We start from the raw sequence: 15,807 nt of genomic DNA, 5'->3' as shown, positions 1-15,807 counted from the left end.
TTCTACAGTGAATATATTATTTATAATCCGGAAAAAGAGAAAAAAATAGTATTATTACTTTCTGGTCATGTTCATTATATGTTCTTGACATGTGAGCAGGTGTCCCAGGTATCATAGGACAGCGGATTCACTTTCCTGAATCTAAAGCCAGGTGGTAGAACCAGGTACGGTGCTTAGGCCTGTTTCTTTAATAAGTACTATTTTTAATAATGGATTTCAAAGTTTGCCCTTTTCAAGCAGTAGTTTAGTGAAAAAGAATAAATTGATTCTTCTAATTATTTTATGATTTCAAAAAACATTTTACTTCAATTTCTCTGATGCTAGTGAAATCATTTCCTTCTTAAAACAATTTTTTATTCAAACAGTGTGGTTTGATTGAAGAATATCGTTCAAAAATAGGTACAACTTATCTATGCGAATTGAAATATCTTAGTTTTAGTAAGTTTGGTCATGCTTATCATCAGATGGAAAAGAACGTGTTTATAATAAAGGAAAAACATTTTATGCAGGGAAGGGGATATAAAGACAACTTTAAAGATGGAAAAAATTTCTTAAGATGATGCCAAATAATTGCTACATTAAGGAAATAAAAATTGAAATATGAACACAAAATATCTAGGAGGTCGTCTGTTAGGCATGTTGGGGGGTGTGGTCATGGAAATTCTTAATATTTGAGTCGTATGTAAACATTGAGAATAAAAACAAACTTACATAGCTAGTGCTTGCAGCCCCTGCCTGACAGTTCTATTAGGCATTCAGTGGATATTTCAACCTCTCTCCTGTATACTTAGCACTATGCTGGAGGCTGTGCGGTGTAGAACCATTAGCGATTGTCCATGTCTGCAAGGAGTTTATAGTATAGTTGAGGATGGCATTTTGACTCGAGATGAGTAGTAATACTAGCATGTTCTCTGAAGGGCCAGTTGAATAGTAAGGACAACAAGGACAAATGGCACAGAGGGAGAAGTAATTAGTGGCTGAAGTCATCTAGAGAAGTTTCTCAGAGTAGGGGGAGGATATTTTCCGTGCTGACAAGAGAGAATGATTGAGTCTTTTTAATGTTTTTTTTTTTTCTCTTCTTTCATTGAAAATCTTTGTTATATTCCTTACTTAAAAGTAAGGACTTAAAAACCTGAGGATTTTAGCCAGAATTGTCCTGTTCTAATTAGATCTGTGTCAGTAGTTCTCAATTGGAAGTAATTTTGCCCCTCAGGGGACATTTAGCAGTCTTATAGGCATCTGGTGGGTAGAGGCAGGGGATGCACAGGACACCCCTCTTTCCCACCTACCCGCACACCAAAGAATTCTCCAGCTGGAAATGTCAGTAATACTGAGATTCAAAACCCCTGGTCTACATGTGCTTGAGGGACAGTGAAGAGACTACCATTTGTTTTATGTGACCAATGCCTCAAGGAGTTATAGGGCTGGGCTGTGAACCATTAGTAAGTGGTACACGATTAATTATTCAGTCCTGAGTTATTCACCTTACTTCAGTGAAAATCACAGTCTAAACCAGGGACTTAATGAAGGATTACTGACAAAAGAGAACTATATATGAATGAAACATTATCTTTTTGCACTTCACCCACGTTTGTATCATATCCAGTAAGCCAGTAGTTGTGCATCAAAACATTGTCCATGTCTCAACTCTTTACATGTTATCAAGACCTCTGGCCTTCATGGAAAGAGTATAGACTTTAGAATCAGAGAGTCCTAGATTTCAAGTTCTGGTTCCAGCTATGTGACTTTGGATAAGTTACCTAATCTCTCTGAGTTACAGTTTGTTCTGTAAAAGAGAATAATGAAATAAATCTTCTGTAAAAGAGGATAATACAATAAAGAAGACATATATTTATTTCTATTGTTTGTAGAAGGCATGCTTTGATTGTTGTGAGGATTAAAGAAGCGTTATAAGTACCTAAAATATTACCTTGCACATATTTAGCACTTGATAAATGTTATCTACTACTAACCCTTAGGAAAACTTTGCAATGTAAATATTGTTTTTTTGTTTTTTTTTGTTGTTGTTGTTGTTGTTTTTTTTTTTGAGACGGAGTCTCGCTCTGTCGCCCGGGCTAGAGTGCAGTGGCCGGATCTCAGCTCACTGCAAGCCTGCAAGCTCCGCCTCCCAGGTTCATGCCATTCTCCTGCCTCAGCCTCCCGAGTAGCTGGGACTACAGGCGCCCGCCACCTCGCCCGGCTAGTTTTTTGTATTTTTTAGTAGAGACGGGGTTTCACCATGTTAGCCAGGATGGTCTCGATCTCCTGACCTCGTGATCCGCCCATCTCGGCCTCCCAAAGTGCTGGGATTACAGGCTTGAGCCACCGCGCCCGGCCGCAATGTAAATATTGTTATACCCACTGTGTAAATGTAGAAACTGAGGTTCAGAGAAGGTATAGCTTGTGTAAAACCACACAGTAAATAGTAGAAGTAGGATTCACATCCATGCCTTATTTCCAAATTCATATGCTTGTCATATTACCTTGATAAATAATGGAGAAGGGAAAAGATCAGAAAAATTAAAAGGAAAAAAATACTTTTAAAAAAGCGACTTTTCCCCTTCCCCCAAACTGAAATTTCCCCCTTTGCCTAGGTTTTGAATTCTTTAAATGTTTCATGTAAGTCAAAATTTCTATGAGAAATGCATTTTATGCTTCTAAAATAACAGTGTGCCCTTAGATTTGTAAAGAGGTGGCCAAATAATTTCGTATATTTCAAGTTTTTTAACTCCTTATTGTTAAAAAAAATCATCCCCAGGCTTAAGAATTTCCCATTTAAAATCTTTATTCTAGAGGCTATAGTTTTGTTTCTTACACTTTCTGGAAGAATCTGTGCTAATGACCAGCACTGCCAGATTTTTTCATGATATTTTCATTTTTATCCATGCATCCACTGGTGTCCAACTTACTAGACTACTAAAACTGAATCAGAGTTTAATATACTTATTGTGCCTTACAGAATAATTTATTTTACATCACTTAACAGCTTCCCCTTTCTGCATCCCTGAAGTTCCATAAGAATCAGCTGAGGAGATGAATTTATTTATTCCTTCCTAGTCTAGAGTTTTGTGGCATCAATAAAACCGTAGATGCTAGAGCCAGTTTCAACAACTACCTGCTAAAGGAATAAATCCTTCTTAATAGGGATGACATTTCCATGCCCTGAATCCTGGGGAAAAAAATCTAACAAGCAAGAAAAGATTTATGTAATTCTTTTCTATGAGAAGAATTGTTATACAGTGAGTGCATGTGGATGGAATTTTAATAAACATTGGACCAGGCAGAACAGAATTTTTAAAAAAGCCATAGGTATATAAAACATCATCTAAGTTTTTTGAGCAGTGTTAATATGCGAGCAGTCTACTTTGGATAAACAAAAATGAATTGTTTTTCTCATTGTGTCAATTTGTATGTTTCTAAGTTCCTTAAAATATAAGCAGCGGAACATAATGAACTCTCTTGTTAGTTGACTAAATTCTTCATTGTTTATAATATCAGTAAAAGTCCTTCTAGCTTATTATAATTAGCCTGAAACCTGATTGTAAACTCTTAGTCAATTGTGAACCTGATTAATTCGTCTAAGGTCACACAGGTAGACAGAGCCAGGAATGAAAGACAGGTTTTCTGACCACTAGTCCAGTTTTCTTCCTACTATTTTGACTTTTTCATAATTTTATCCATTCTAATTGGGCGTTAATTTTTTTTCGAAGTTTTTAATTGTGATAAATACACAGCATAAAATTATTAAATTTCAAAAAATCGGCCAGGCATGGCGGCTCATTCCTGTAATCCCAGCACTTTGGGAGGCTGAGGCGGGCGGATCACAAGGTCAGGAGATCGAGATCATCCTGGCTAACACGGTGAAACCCCGACTCTACTAAAAATAGAAAAATTAGCCAGGCGTGATGGCAGGCGTCTGTAGTCCCAGCTACTCGGGAGGCTGAGTCAGGAGAATGGCGTGAACCTGGGAGGCGGAGCTTGCAGTGAGCCAAGATCGCGCCACTGCACTCCAGCCTGGGCCACAGAACCAGACTCTGTCTCAAAAAAAAAAAAAAAAAATTTTTCAAAAAATCTCTTTGAATGGGTAAATAATACATGAACATGTAACAAAAATGAAAGGTTTACAGTATACAGTGATGAGTCTAACTCCTACTCCTAACTCCTGTCCATCCCAGTTCTCCTTACAGACAGCCACAGTAAGGAATGAGGCATTTCAAATAGACTGCTTTGGTTTCATAACATGCATAAACTGACATTGTATTGCGTTATTCTTTGAGTTGCAGTCCAGCCTGCCAAGTTTAGGGGTTGCCTAACAGAGGAAAAATATAAGCTGTGGAATTAGAATATGGAGAGATTTATGAACTGAATTGGAAAATTACCTAAGGTCCAAGTTATTTCCAGTAATAGAAGTGAGGACTCTCTTACAGAAGTAGTTTATTACTCAGATATTGCCTTTTGTACAAATAGCTTAAAGTATGTTATAAGAGCACTAATGTATATCTTCATGACAGGTAAAATCCATGTCTGAGTATTACATAACTACATACAGCTACTTTAAAATCAGCAACACATTGGCCAAAAGAAAGAACCATGCTGATGTTTGAATAAACATCCTTAGGCTCTGAAACTGTCATCATAGGACACTGCATGGATCTGCTTCTCTTGGGCCTCTGAGCCTACATGTCCTACCCTGCTGAAACCTTAGCCCCCGTCTTTGGATTAGACCCCAGGCCTTTGGATGAGGAGATAAGGGGGGCTCCAGGAGTACACATGAACCTCTGACCATGCTGCCACTGTTGAGGTTGTACAGAATGAAAAGCAGTAGGGCAGCAGCAGCCTCTTAGTTTTGCCCAGACCAAGGTAGCTTTTAATGCAGAGGTACTGGATTGATAGCTGCATATGACTGCCTCCGTGGCGAGAGTCAAGCTCCAGAAATCTGCAGGCTGCAGCCTAGCAGGCCACATTTGAGGCTTCATCCCAGTTTAAAAAGCAGATCTTCCCAAGTGAAAGGAAGAAGGAAGGACACTGCAAAGTTTCTCTCTTTGGATATCTCTATATGACCAACTATCTGGCAGGGGAAAGGGTGTAGGGAATTTATAGGTGGTTTAGAGAAAGAGAGATGAGAGTAGGTCAGGGAAGAGATAGGGAGAGGAAAGGCAAGGTGGGAGAAAGTTGTCTTTTTGAGAGAGAAAGTCTTTGCCTTCTGTACTGTTACTCTTGGATTATAGTCTCATGTTCTACTCTAAGGCAGTGTTTTTCGAACTACTGTGTTCATAAGACCCTCCTGGAGTACTTGCTAAAAGTTGAGATTCCATGATCTCTATCCTAATGATGCTGACTCAGTGAATCTCAGATAGAGTCCTTGAATACTAGGATAGTTTTAATAAGGTGTTCCAGGTCATTCTGGGGAACACTGCTGGATGAAGGCTGGCCCTTGTACTCTGAACAGTGCTAGATGTGTTGCTCCAGATTTGTCCTCCATTGTAAATACAAACAGCATACTGGGAGCCTTAACTGCAGTTGCTTCATTCATATTTAAATTAGAGCTTTTTTCTTTTTCTTTTTTTTTGAGACAGAGTCTCGCACTGTTGCCTAGCCTGGAGTGCAGTGGTGCAATCTCAGGTCACTGCAGCCTCTGCCTCCCGGATTCAAGCGATTCTCTTGCCTCAGCCTCCCGAGTAGCTGAGATTACAGGCACCCACCACCATGCCCAGCTAATTTTTTGTATTTTTAGTAGAGACGAGGCTTCACCATGTTGGTCAGACTGGTCTTGAATTCCTGAGCTTGTGATCCGCCCGCCTCGGCCCCCCAAAGGGCTGGGATTACAGGTGTGAGCCACCGCACCCAGCCCTAGAGCTTTTTTCAAAAAGCATTCATATTCCTTTTCACCTGATATGAATGCCTTTGTTGATTTTTTAAATGTTTTTGATTATTTAAAACAATGGAATATTAGTTCATAGTGGCTATTAAAGCATTAGTGCTATTAATCTTTGCAAATAGAACCACTGGCTTTTTGTTTGTCTATAATGGCCCTGCTATTATTTTCCACCTGGACTAATAGTCTGTGATTTTTTTAAAAAATGTACTTTAAAAAAGTGTATTCAGGGCCGGGGGTGTGGCTCAAGCCTGTAATCTTGGCACTTTGGGAAGCTGATTCAGGAGATGGCTTGAGGCCAGGAGTTCAAGACCAGCCTGGGCAACATAATGAGACCCTGTCTCTACAAAAAACAAGAAACAATTTTAAAAAAAAATAGCCAGATACAGTGGCAGGCACCTGTATTCCCACCTACTCAGGAGGCTGAGGAAGGAGGATCACTTGAGCCCAGGAGTTCAGGGTTGCATTGAACTGTGATTGTGCCACTGCACTCTAGCCTGGGCGACAGAGTGAGACCCTATCTCAAAAAAATACATATATGTAGTTAGAACTTTGAAAACAAATAAGTAGCGTTTGTTTTATCATCCTAGTCATTTGAACAGTTTAAAATGTAAATGACTAATTTCAGTGATTGTGTTTTTCCTTTTTAGATAGGAACCAAGGCTTTAGCCTTCTCAACTCATTGACTGGAACAAACCATAGCATTGGGTCAGCAGATCCCTGTCACCCAGAGGTAAAGGTTCTTCTTGGATCTTTTTTCCTTCTTTGGCTTTAATTTCTCCTTGTCATTGTGAATCTTTACACATTCACCATTGTTTTCTTTTCCATTTAAAAGGCGAAGGAGAATGTTAAAAATAGATGAAAGGAAAGCCTAAAACAGCCCTTGCTAATGCAGTAAGCCCTTTCAAGATGTTTACAGCTTTGGTTTTATTTTTACTAGGGTGCTTTCTAAAATATGCTAGGATTTCCCTGAGGCATTAATTTGCCTTCAGATCTTTAAATAGAAAGTAAATTTGATGGTGCTTTTTTAGTACTTCCTGTGTAAAAGACCTTGGCAAATCCAAGGCAAGGTCCCTGTCCTCAATGAGCTTGTAGTCCAGTTTCAACCCTGCGTCCTTAAGAACTTTGTTCCAACTTTACCTTGGTCAGCAGCTGGAGCCAAGAGCAAATTTTACAGTGCCACACTGTCTTTCCAGGGATCTTTTTCAACAGCCTCTGAGCTATTTGTGTTACGATTGTGTTACATTTTCACATTTTGAATATAACATGGATCTTAAATGAGACAAACAAAAAACATGTTTTAATAGTCTAAAGCAAAATCAACACTTTCTGGTTCTTCCTTGGGGGAAAGTACTCCTGGGTTAGTGAATTTTTAGCCTTTTATTTTTTTAATGTGATCTTGCTCTTCTTTCTTTGCCTCCAGTTCCTGTTACTCTTTTCTCAAGCCAACGAAGGACTGAAAGTGTGAGCTTTTTTGGATTTAGTTCTGGAATAGTCTATTAAATTGTTGCTTATGTGTATTTTCCTCAACAGCAACCCCATTTGCCAGCAGCAGATAGGACTGAATCCCTCTCTGATCATCGGAGTGGTGCATCTAATACAACAGATGCCCAGGTTGATAGCATTGTGGGTAAGTTCCTCCTTTGGCTGCCAAGAGAGAGCTTTGTGCAACTTGGAATAGGTATCTGGGCAGAAATCATTGAGGGAGAAATTGACTTTAAACACAGAGAAGGGAAAAAAAAGTGGTAGTGTACCACACATGAATGTGAGCCTTGCCAGTGGCTATCAGAAAAAGGAAGAAGAATAAATACATAACAAATATGTGAGCACCATTTTTTCTTTAATTCTCCTAGCAGGATCTTGATTCAGATCATCGTAGCCAAGGCAGACAGAACCAGGTGGCGAAACAGCTAGCTCTGTATCATATAGTTTTTTCATAATATTTAACAGTAGTCAGAATTGATGGTGACAAGAATAATACAACTTTGTATTTATAAGCCCTTCCACATCCTTTTAAAGTTCTTTTATATCCCCTTTCTCATTTGGTAATGAAGTTTTGCAGAGAAGTTATTTTATGGAGATGAAGCTAAAGCCCAGAGAAGTTTAATAACTTGTCCAAGGACATCTAGCAGGAAGGTCCTGGAGCTGAAACTGGAATCCAATATGCCGTCCAAAAGCCAGAAAACCAAGGAACTTACTTGACAATAACTATAAATCTTCTTTTGCTGGGGAACTACTGGTACTCTTACTTTATCTTTATGCTACAGAGGGCTCCTGTGCAGTAATACATTTTTAAAACTCTTTTTTCTTATTATAAGATAATTCATGTAGAAAACTCAAGTGATTGGTTAGAGAAACATATGAGGAAGAAAAAATCATGTATATATTTTTTTCTCTCCAGTTTATTCAACCTTATCCTCTCAATTGAATCCTTCCCATTGGCTTTTAAACCTGCCTAAGTCTCTGCCGTTAAAACAAACTAGTAATCACACTGAAGTGGGTGGGGACTTCAAGCACTAAACCTAAGTAACTGTAGAAAACAGTTATTGGACTAGATACCATAAGACTAAAAACAAAAAGAACTGAACACAAATACTGAACTCTACTTAGTAAATTTGTTTCTTATTGGGGTATGGCTAATTCTGAAATTTTTTATATAGATATTTTATACACCACACATATACCGACATATAGAAAACAAGAAAATATAGATAGTGAGAGCTAGGTTTCTTACTGCCAGAGGAAAAAGGTTACCAATAAGGAAAAGGGAAGGCCGAGATGTACCCTTTAGTACTGGATTGGAATCTAGTGTATCAGTATGAACTCATGGTTTTAAAAATATACTTACAGTTAGAAAATAAATACAGATGTGTGTGTATGTGTGTATTAGTATACACACATGTATTTCCTAGTTCTGTCCACTGAGAGGCCCAGAAGCAACAATATTGCCGTAGCAGTGGACACACTTAGCACTCAGATTTTGCTTTCTTTTATTGTGTGTGTGTTGTTGTGTTTTTGTTTTTGTTTGAGACAGAGTTTCGCTCTTGTTGCCCAGGTTGGAGCGCAGTGGCGCGATCTCAGCTCACTGCAACGTCTGTTTCCTGGGTTCAAGCGATTCTCCTGCCTCAGCCTCCCGAGTAGCTGGGATTACAGGCATGTGCCACCACGCCTGGCTAATTTTTTGTTTTGTTTTGTTTTTAGTAGAGATGGGGTTTCTCCATGTTGGTCAGGCTGATCTCAAACTCCCGACCTCAGGTGATCCACCATCTTCGGCCTCCCAAAGTGCTTGGATTATAGGCGTGAGCCACTGCGCCTGGCCAGATCTTGCTTTCTAAATACCATTCTCCAATAAAAGGAAGTAGGGCTTCTTGGAGAAGTGGTTGATTCCTGAACTTGGGCAAGAAAAATACAGGATGACCCTGGAGCATCTCATGGTACCAGAAATTAAGAAAATTCTCAAAAAAGAGTGGAGACATGTTGAAAGGGCTTAGGGACCAATCTAAAAGAGCTTCCAGTGGCTAAATCTGGAACAATTTGACCAGCAAAGTAGTTTAATATAGTATTGGGTTATAAGCCGTAGAATAAGCTAACTATCCATGAGTTCATACTAATATAAATAAATAATTGAATAAGCAAATGAGAAAGAAAGGACAGCATCTCCTTACAGAAGAATCCCAAGTAATAAATACAAAAGGAATGAAGAAAGTAGAAAGCCATCATTAGGCACAAAACACAGTAATAGTTGTAGCAGGCAAGATCCACTGATGGATGTTAAAATTAGCGGTGAAAGTTTGAGGAGAAGTATATCTGCATAGTCTAAAAGTATCTCTCTCAAGATATTTATTTATTACAAAGGGGAAAATAGTAACTTTACACTGGAGAAACTCATCAGATACCAGCCACTTTAATTATGTAATGAAGTAATTTAATTATTAACATCACTGGTAATAGGACATATTGACATAATAGCCCTCCTTATAGGATGCAGTGAGAAGGTATTCTCACCAAAAATGCATAACTGCAATCTAATAATAAGAAAATATCTGATAAACCCGGTTAAGGGACATTATACAAGTAACTGACCATACAAGTGTTAAAGTCATGAAAGACAATGAAAGACTGAAGAACTGTCACAAATTGGAGAAGACTAAGGAGATTTGACAACTAAATTCCATGTAGGATCTTGGAACAGAAAAAGGATATTAGTGGAAAAACTGATAAAGTCTATGGTGTGGTTAATGACATTATACCAATATTAACTTCTTGATTTTTATAATTGTACCATGGTCATATAAGATGTTAACACTAGGGGAAAGTGGGTGAAGAGTATATAGGAACTCTGTATACTATTTTTGCAAGTTTTTTTTAAAGAATAAATTAAGAAAAAAATTTAAGGCAAAACCAAATCAATAAAAACCAAACACTTCCTCAATCCCATGTCTTCCACCTTATCTCTTTACTAAACTTATTTCTATTCCTTACCTCCCATTTGCCCCTCACCTCACTCCTGTCTGTCTTTTGCCCCTGGTATGCCACTACGGCAGCTCTGTGCAAAGGCCAACAATGACCTCCATGCCACTGAATCGGGTAGATATTTTCCAGTCCTCATCTTGACCTTGTGGCGGCATTCAGTGTTACAGATCAATTCCTCTTTGAAACATTATCTTCCCGTGCCTCACCCAACACGATGTCACCTGGTTTTCTTCCTACTTCTCTGATTATTCCTTCTCTTTCTCTGGTAGATACCCTCCTTTTCTCAGCCTTTAAATATTGACATTCTTCATTGCTCCATTTAAACTCTTCCAAATCTATATTTAGGCATGGAGTGATTCTGTCTGCATTAACAGCTCAATTACTATGTATACACAGATAGATCACAAACTTTTATCTTCAGCCCTATATACTAACTTCCTACACAACATGTCCATTCAACAAAAGCAAATATATTAACCAAAATACATTTTGAACACCAAATTGTCTATATGGCATTGTAATAGATGCAAATAATTATAAGTCATCCTATCTTCATGGAGCTTAGTCTAAAAATATAGAGATAGGACCTATAATGTAGTGATTAAGGTCATAGGCATTGGAGTCCTGTAATTGGAACCCTGCTGGGTTCAAATCATGGCTTTATCACTAGTAATGGCCTGACCTTGAGTAAATTAACCTCTGTTGGTGTTAGTTTCCTCTTCTGTAAAATAACGGTGACAAATCTTTCCTCATAGGGCTGTTGCAAAGATGAAATGGGACCATGTAAGTTAAAGTATTCAGTGGTGCAGATCCAAAGCAAACTCTCTCTCTTATGGTAGTAGTATTTATTAAAGTAGTGGTGGAGAAATGTTAGAATAAAAGGTAATATATGCAAGTGCTAAGACAGTTCTAGAAACAGTAAATGTAGAAAGAATTCTAAGGAAGGAGACCTGTGAAACTGGGATGGGCAGGGAAGACATTCTGAAGGTAGTGGGCCTGGAATGGAGAAGAAGTTAAATTTCTGATTAAAAACAAACTTTAATAAAGAAGCAGTGTGCCAAGGTAGAAACCGTAAAAGATTAGTAGTAAGGAAATGTGAATTTAAATCAGCTCTACCTCTGAATAGCTGTAATTTTAGATGAGTTCATTTTTAGATACAGGGTTTTTTTTCCATATCATTTTCTGTTATTCTCAGATAATGTTATCTGTTCTAATCACCTTTTATAGTTGTTGTCAATAATAGATGTGAAAATATTTGTTGTATAGTAAAATATGGTATAAACTTTAGTCATTTATTGGTGAGTCAATGTACCTTAGTGGAGTGAGTATGCTTTTGGAGTTGGTAACCCCTGTGTCTGGATCCACTTACTAGCTGTGACCTCGGCAAGTCACTTCACCTCTAAGCTGTGGTTTTCTTATCTTTAGAATGGAAATAGTACTCCTTACCTCATGTCAATGTTGTGAGGATAAAATAGTTACGCTTCATTTGTGAGGGCCCACTAGCAGCCAAGCAGGGCGAGGCACCATGAACTGTAAAGGTGGTATATACACTGGGCCTTCGATCATTGGTGACTTCATCAAGGCTATCATTTGCCTTAGGATTCTCTCAGTGTAGCACATATGCAAATAACGTGACAGATAATGTGACAAATCCCTATTTCAGATCCCATGTTAGATCTGGATATTCAAGAACTAGCCAGTCTTACTACTGGAGGAGGAGATGTGGAGAATTTTGAAAGACTGTTTTCAAAGTTAAAGGAAATGAAAGGTAATCGGATCCCTTGTGTCTAATATGTTCCCGTATTGATGCTTGTCTGTTTTATGTAGTAGCATTTTATTTTGTTCACTGCTGGATTGGATTCCTTGTTCTGGTCTCAGCTGTCTTGAGAAACTTAGCTACTCGTGGGACTTGGTAAAAAAAAATTTCCATCTTCATTCTCTTTCCTTTTACTTTTCCTGCTTTTGCCTTCTTCTGTTTCTTTCAACGTGTTACGTGGCCTGTGCTATTAGACAAATTTCTTAAGATGCATTTTCCCCCTAGACAAGGCTGCGACACTTCCTCACGAGCAAAGAAAGGTGCATGCAGAAAAGGTGAGACAATCAGCCGGGTATTTAGTGAGTACCTATAAAAGGTCCAGTGCTATTATTATAATTATATATCACACTTGTGTATTTCTGAAGGTCTTAGTGTGAGCTTTTCATTGAATATTAACTTCTAACTAATTAAATATTTATACAGTAATAGTATAGTTGCTGCATTCAAACCAAGATTTTTCACCTCTATGGTGAGTGACATGGAACCTTCATTGAGACTCACAATGTTTGCCTTTCTAACTATTGGGCCAGAAAACTCTTAGTTGTTTTGTTATATTATTACCAACACATGTTATTGGCAGGAAACTTGGATGGTTGATGGTGTTCCCTGATATGAATGTGTCATAATTTATCCTGTTCCCTTTTGGACATTTAGGTCATGTGCATTTTTTGCTTCTATAAATAATGAAGCTGTGCATATCCTTACACATCATCTTTGTATACAACTCTAAATATATCATTGGTATAAATTTCTAGATGTGGCGATCATGGATCAAATGGTATTCAAGGGTTTTGATATGTGTTGCCAGAGGACTGGAGGGCAAAGTGCAGAATTGTAGGTCTCAGTCAGTTCAAGGCATAACATATGAAACAAGCTGAAATGTAGCTGTTGCCTAACATTTGTTGCATGCTTCTCTCCACAGGTGGCCAAAGCATTCTGGATGGCAATCGGGGGAGACAGAGATGAAATTGAAGGCCTTTCATCTGATGAAGAGCACTAAATTATTCATACTGGGGTTTGACTAACAAAGATGCTAGCTGTCTCTGAGATCTCTCTCTACTCAGCCCAGTCATATTTTGCCAAAATTGCCATTATCATGTTGGCTGCCTGACTTGTTTATAGGGTCCCCTTAATTTTAGTTTTTAGTAGAAGGTTAAGGAGAAATCCTTTTTTCCTCAGTATATTGTAAGAGAGCGAGGAATACAGTGATAGTAATGAGTGAGGATTTCTTAAATATAAATTTTTTGTTGTTGTTCTAGGAATGAGGGTAGGATAAATCTCAGAGGTCTGTGTGATTTACTCAAGTTGAAGACAACCTCCAGGCCATTCCTGGTCAACCTTTTAAGTAGCATTTCCAGCATTCACACTTGATACTGCACATCAGGAGTTGTGTCAACTTTCCTGGGTGATTTGGGTTTTCTCCGTTCAAGGAGCTTGTAGCTCTGAGCTATGATGCTTTTATTGGGAGGAAAGGAGGCATCTGCAGAATTGACGTGAGCTATGTGGGGCCAAAGTCTTAGCCCACAGCTTAGTCTCTACCTAAGAAAATGCTTCTGGGCATTCTTTTGAAGTATAGTGTCTGAGCTCATGCTAGAAAGAATCAAAAAGCCAGTGTGGGTTTTTAGACTGTAATAAATGAGGCAAAGGATTTCTATTCCAGTGGGAATAAAACCTCTCTAGTGAGTTGTGGGAGATAGGTTGTATGTTAGAGAGAACCTTAAGGAGTCCTTGTATGGGCCACGGAGACCGTAGGTGATCATATACTGTGATTTTCGTAAAGAAACTCTTCTGCCTTAGTTAGAGTTCTCCCCTGCTGCTGGAGATGCCAGAGCTGTGTTGTCATACTTTATACCCACAAAACAAGGCACATTTCCCCCTTTTTCTCTTTACAGCCAAAGAGAGATGACTGCCAAAGGGGGAACACTAAGGAGTGGGTGGGGAAGCGAAATGTTGGGCAGTGAGTTCCTGAGCACCTTGTTTGACTTCCGAGGTTCATAGCTCCTCTCTGCCCTTCCAGGCCTGGAACCTTGGGTGACTATCTTTCATTCTTTATCCTTTGTCTTGAGTGAGTGGGTCAGCCCCAAAGGAACTGATAAGTAAATGGCAAGTTTTTAAAGGAAGAGTGGAAAGTACAGCAAATAAAAATCCTTATTTGTTTTTGTAGACTTTGTAATGCATATCATTAGCCCTCACTGTGATCATTATTGCTGTGGCTCTGAACTGGCACATAGTACAGTGGATGGAAGGTGCCCACACACCAGCTGAGAACCGGTTCTGGCCTAGGTGGGCCCTAGAACCATTTACACCGCATGAAAGAAACAGGTTGGGTTAGGAGCAGAAAGAAATAAGGCTCACACCCCTCCAGACACCACCTTATAAGCACTGCAGAACCTGAAACAGATGGCAGAAGGAATGGAATGCTACGGGGGCCAGCAGGAGTGACCACAGGGAGGAGACAGCTCAGTGACTGAAGCATTCAGGAAGAGGCTTTCCAGGGAACACTGGACATTGCTTAGTGACCTTTTGTTCCTTCCTTTTTTTTTCTTTTACTGTTCTGAAGGACTTTGAGTCTGTGGTTCACCACCAGCCCATCAGTGTTTCTTTGAGGTGATTGCATTAGGGAAGTTGGCTCTGGGGTTGCAAAAAAAAAAAAGGTGGAACATGTTTTCCTTAAAAGATGGAAGGTTTTAGAAAATATACTAGGCCATCTGGTTAGAAAAAACAGACCAGACTAGAAAAATCTGTGAATTTGATTTGGTAGATTAAACAAAGCCAGATGATTAAAATGTGATTTATTTATAAACTCTGCTAATGTCTATTATTATGATTTTGTGGGTTTTTTAGGGGGTATGAGCGAGGGAAGCCCTATATCCTTCATTGGATTAGACATATATAGTGAATAGTGGAAGAGTTTGTCAAGCTCACTATTTTGGAATTTACCCTGCATATGTAATGTCATGTTTTTAAGACCTCAGCTATGTAGGGATATTGGCCTCCTCTAGGGACATATGGGATGAAGGTCTCTAGTGAAATCTACTAAAAGCCCATGTTAGAATAGTGATCATGAGCTAACACTACAGTAATAGCTGCAGTCTATCTACAGTGACCTATGTTCACACTACCACAAGTTGTTACAGAATTGCCAGCTGGAATTTAAAATAAGAGACTTGGTTTTTGGTTGTTTTTTTCCCTAAACATTTCTCGTTTTGCATAACATAGTGTTTGGCACATAGTAGGCCCTTAGTTTTGGTTGTAAAGTATGGTTTGTGTTGGATGTATATGATCACAAAGTTTGAAGATCCATACATAAGTGCTGGAAGGTAAGGAAAGACAAGAATAAACATTTTTCCCCTGAGAAAATCATGTGTTATGTAATAATTTTAGAGTGATGAAGACATAGATATTTTTATAATTTTAAAATATGCCATCCTGCCAGAGTATGAGAAGATTGACAGAACCAGTTTGCTTGCTCTCTATTTATAGAACTTGGCCACGTCTAATTCAGAGAAGCTAGAGATTCAGGGAAGCTAGACTTAGATGGTTGAGTAATATGGGATGTGGTTCAAGGACCATAGAGCATGTCAGGCCATTCCTGCAAACTATTTCGAACACGTGAAATGTGATATATGGCTGATTTCCTGGT

General features: G+C 38.7%; 1 protein-coding gene across 7 annotated transcripts in view; it reads left to right on the top strand.

Moving 5' to 3' along the window:
- AAGAB (alpha and gamma adaptin binding protein) overlaps positions 1-15,524 on the top strand; it is a 60,767-nt gene extending 45,243 nt beyond the window's left edge. For 4 of the 7 annotated variants that reach the window (XM_045395622.3, XM_005559882.5, XM_015452436.4 and 1 more), the window contains exons 6-10: positions 6,526-6,608; positions 7,409-7,505; positions 12,012-12,116; positions 12,390-12,439; positions 13,087-15,524. In XM_045395622.3, the coding sequence (XP_045251557.1) occupies positions 6,526-6,608; positions 7,409-7,505; positions 12,012-12,116; positions 12,390-12,439; positions 13,087-13,164 (413 nt within the window). In that variant the 3' untranslated portion in view covers positions 13,165-15,524. The remainder of the gene's footprint in view (positions 1-6,525; positions 6,609-7,408; positions 7,506-12,011; positions 12,117-12,389; positions 12,440-13,086) is intronic. The other 3 variants (XM_045395623.3, XM_073996114.1, XM_073996113.1) reach the window with 1 other exon arrangement.
- Positions 15,525-15,807: the final 283 nt, after the last annotated feature.

Source organism: Macaca fascicularis, chromosome 7, assembly GCF_037993035.2.
Source record: "Macaca fascicularis isolate 582-1 chromosome 7, T2T-MFA8v1.1".
NCBI lineage: Eukaryota > Metazoa > Chordata > Mammalia > Primates > Cercopithecidae > Macaca > Macaca fascicularis.
This window is presented reverse-complemented; position numbering and strand designations above follow the sequence as displayed.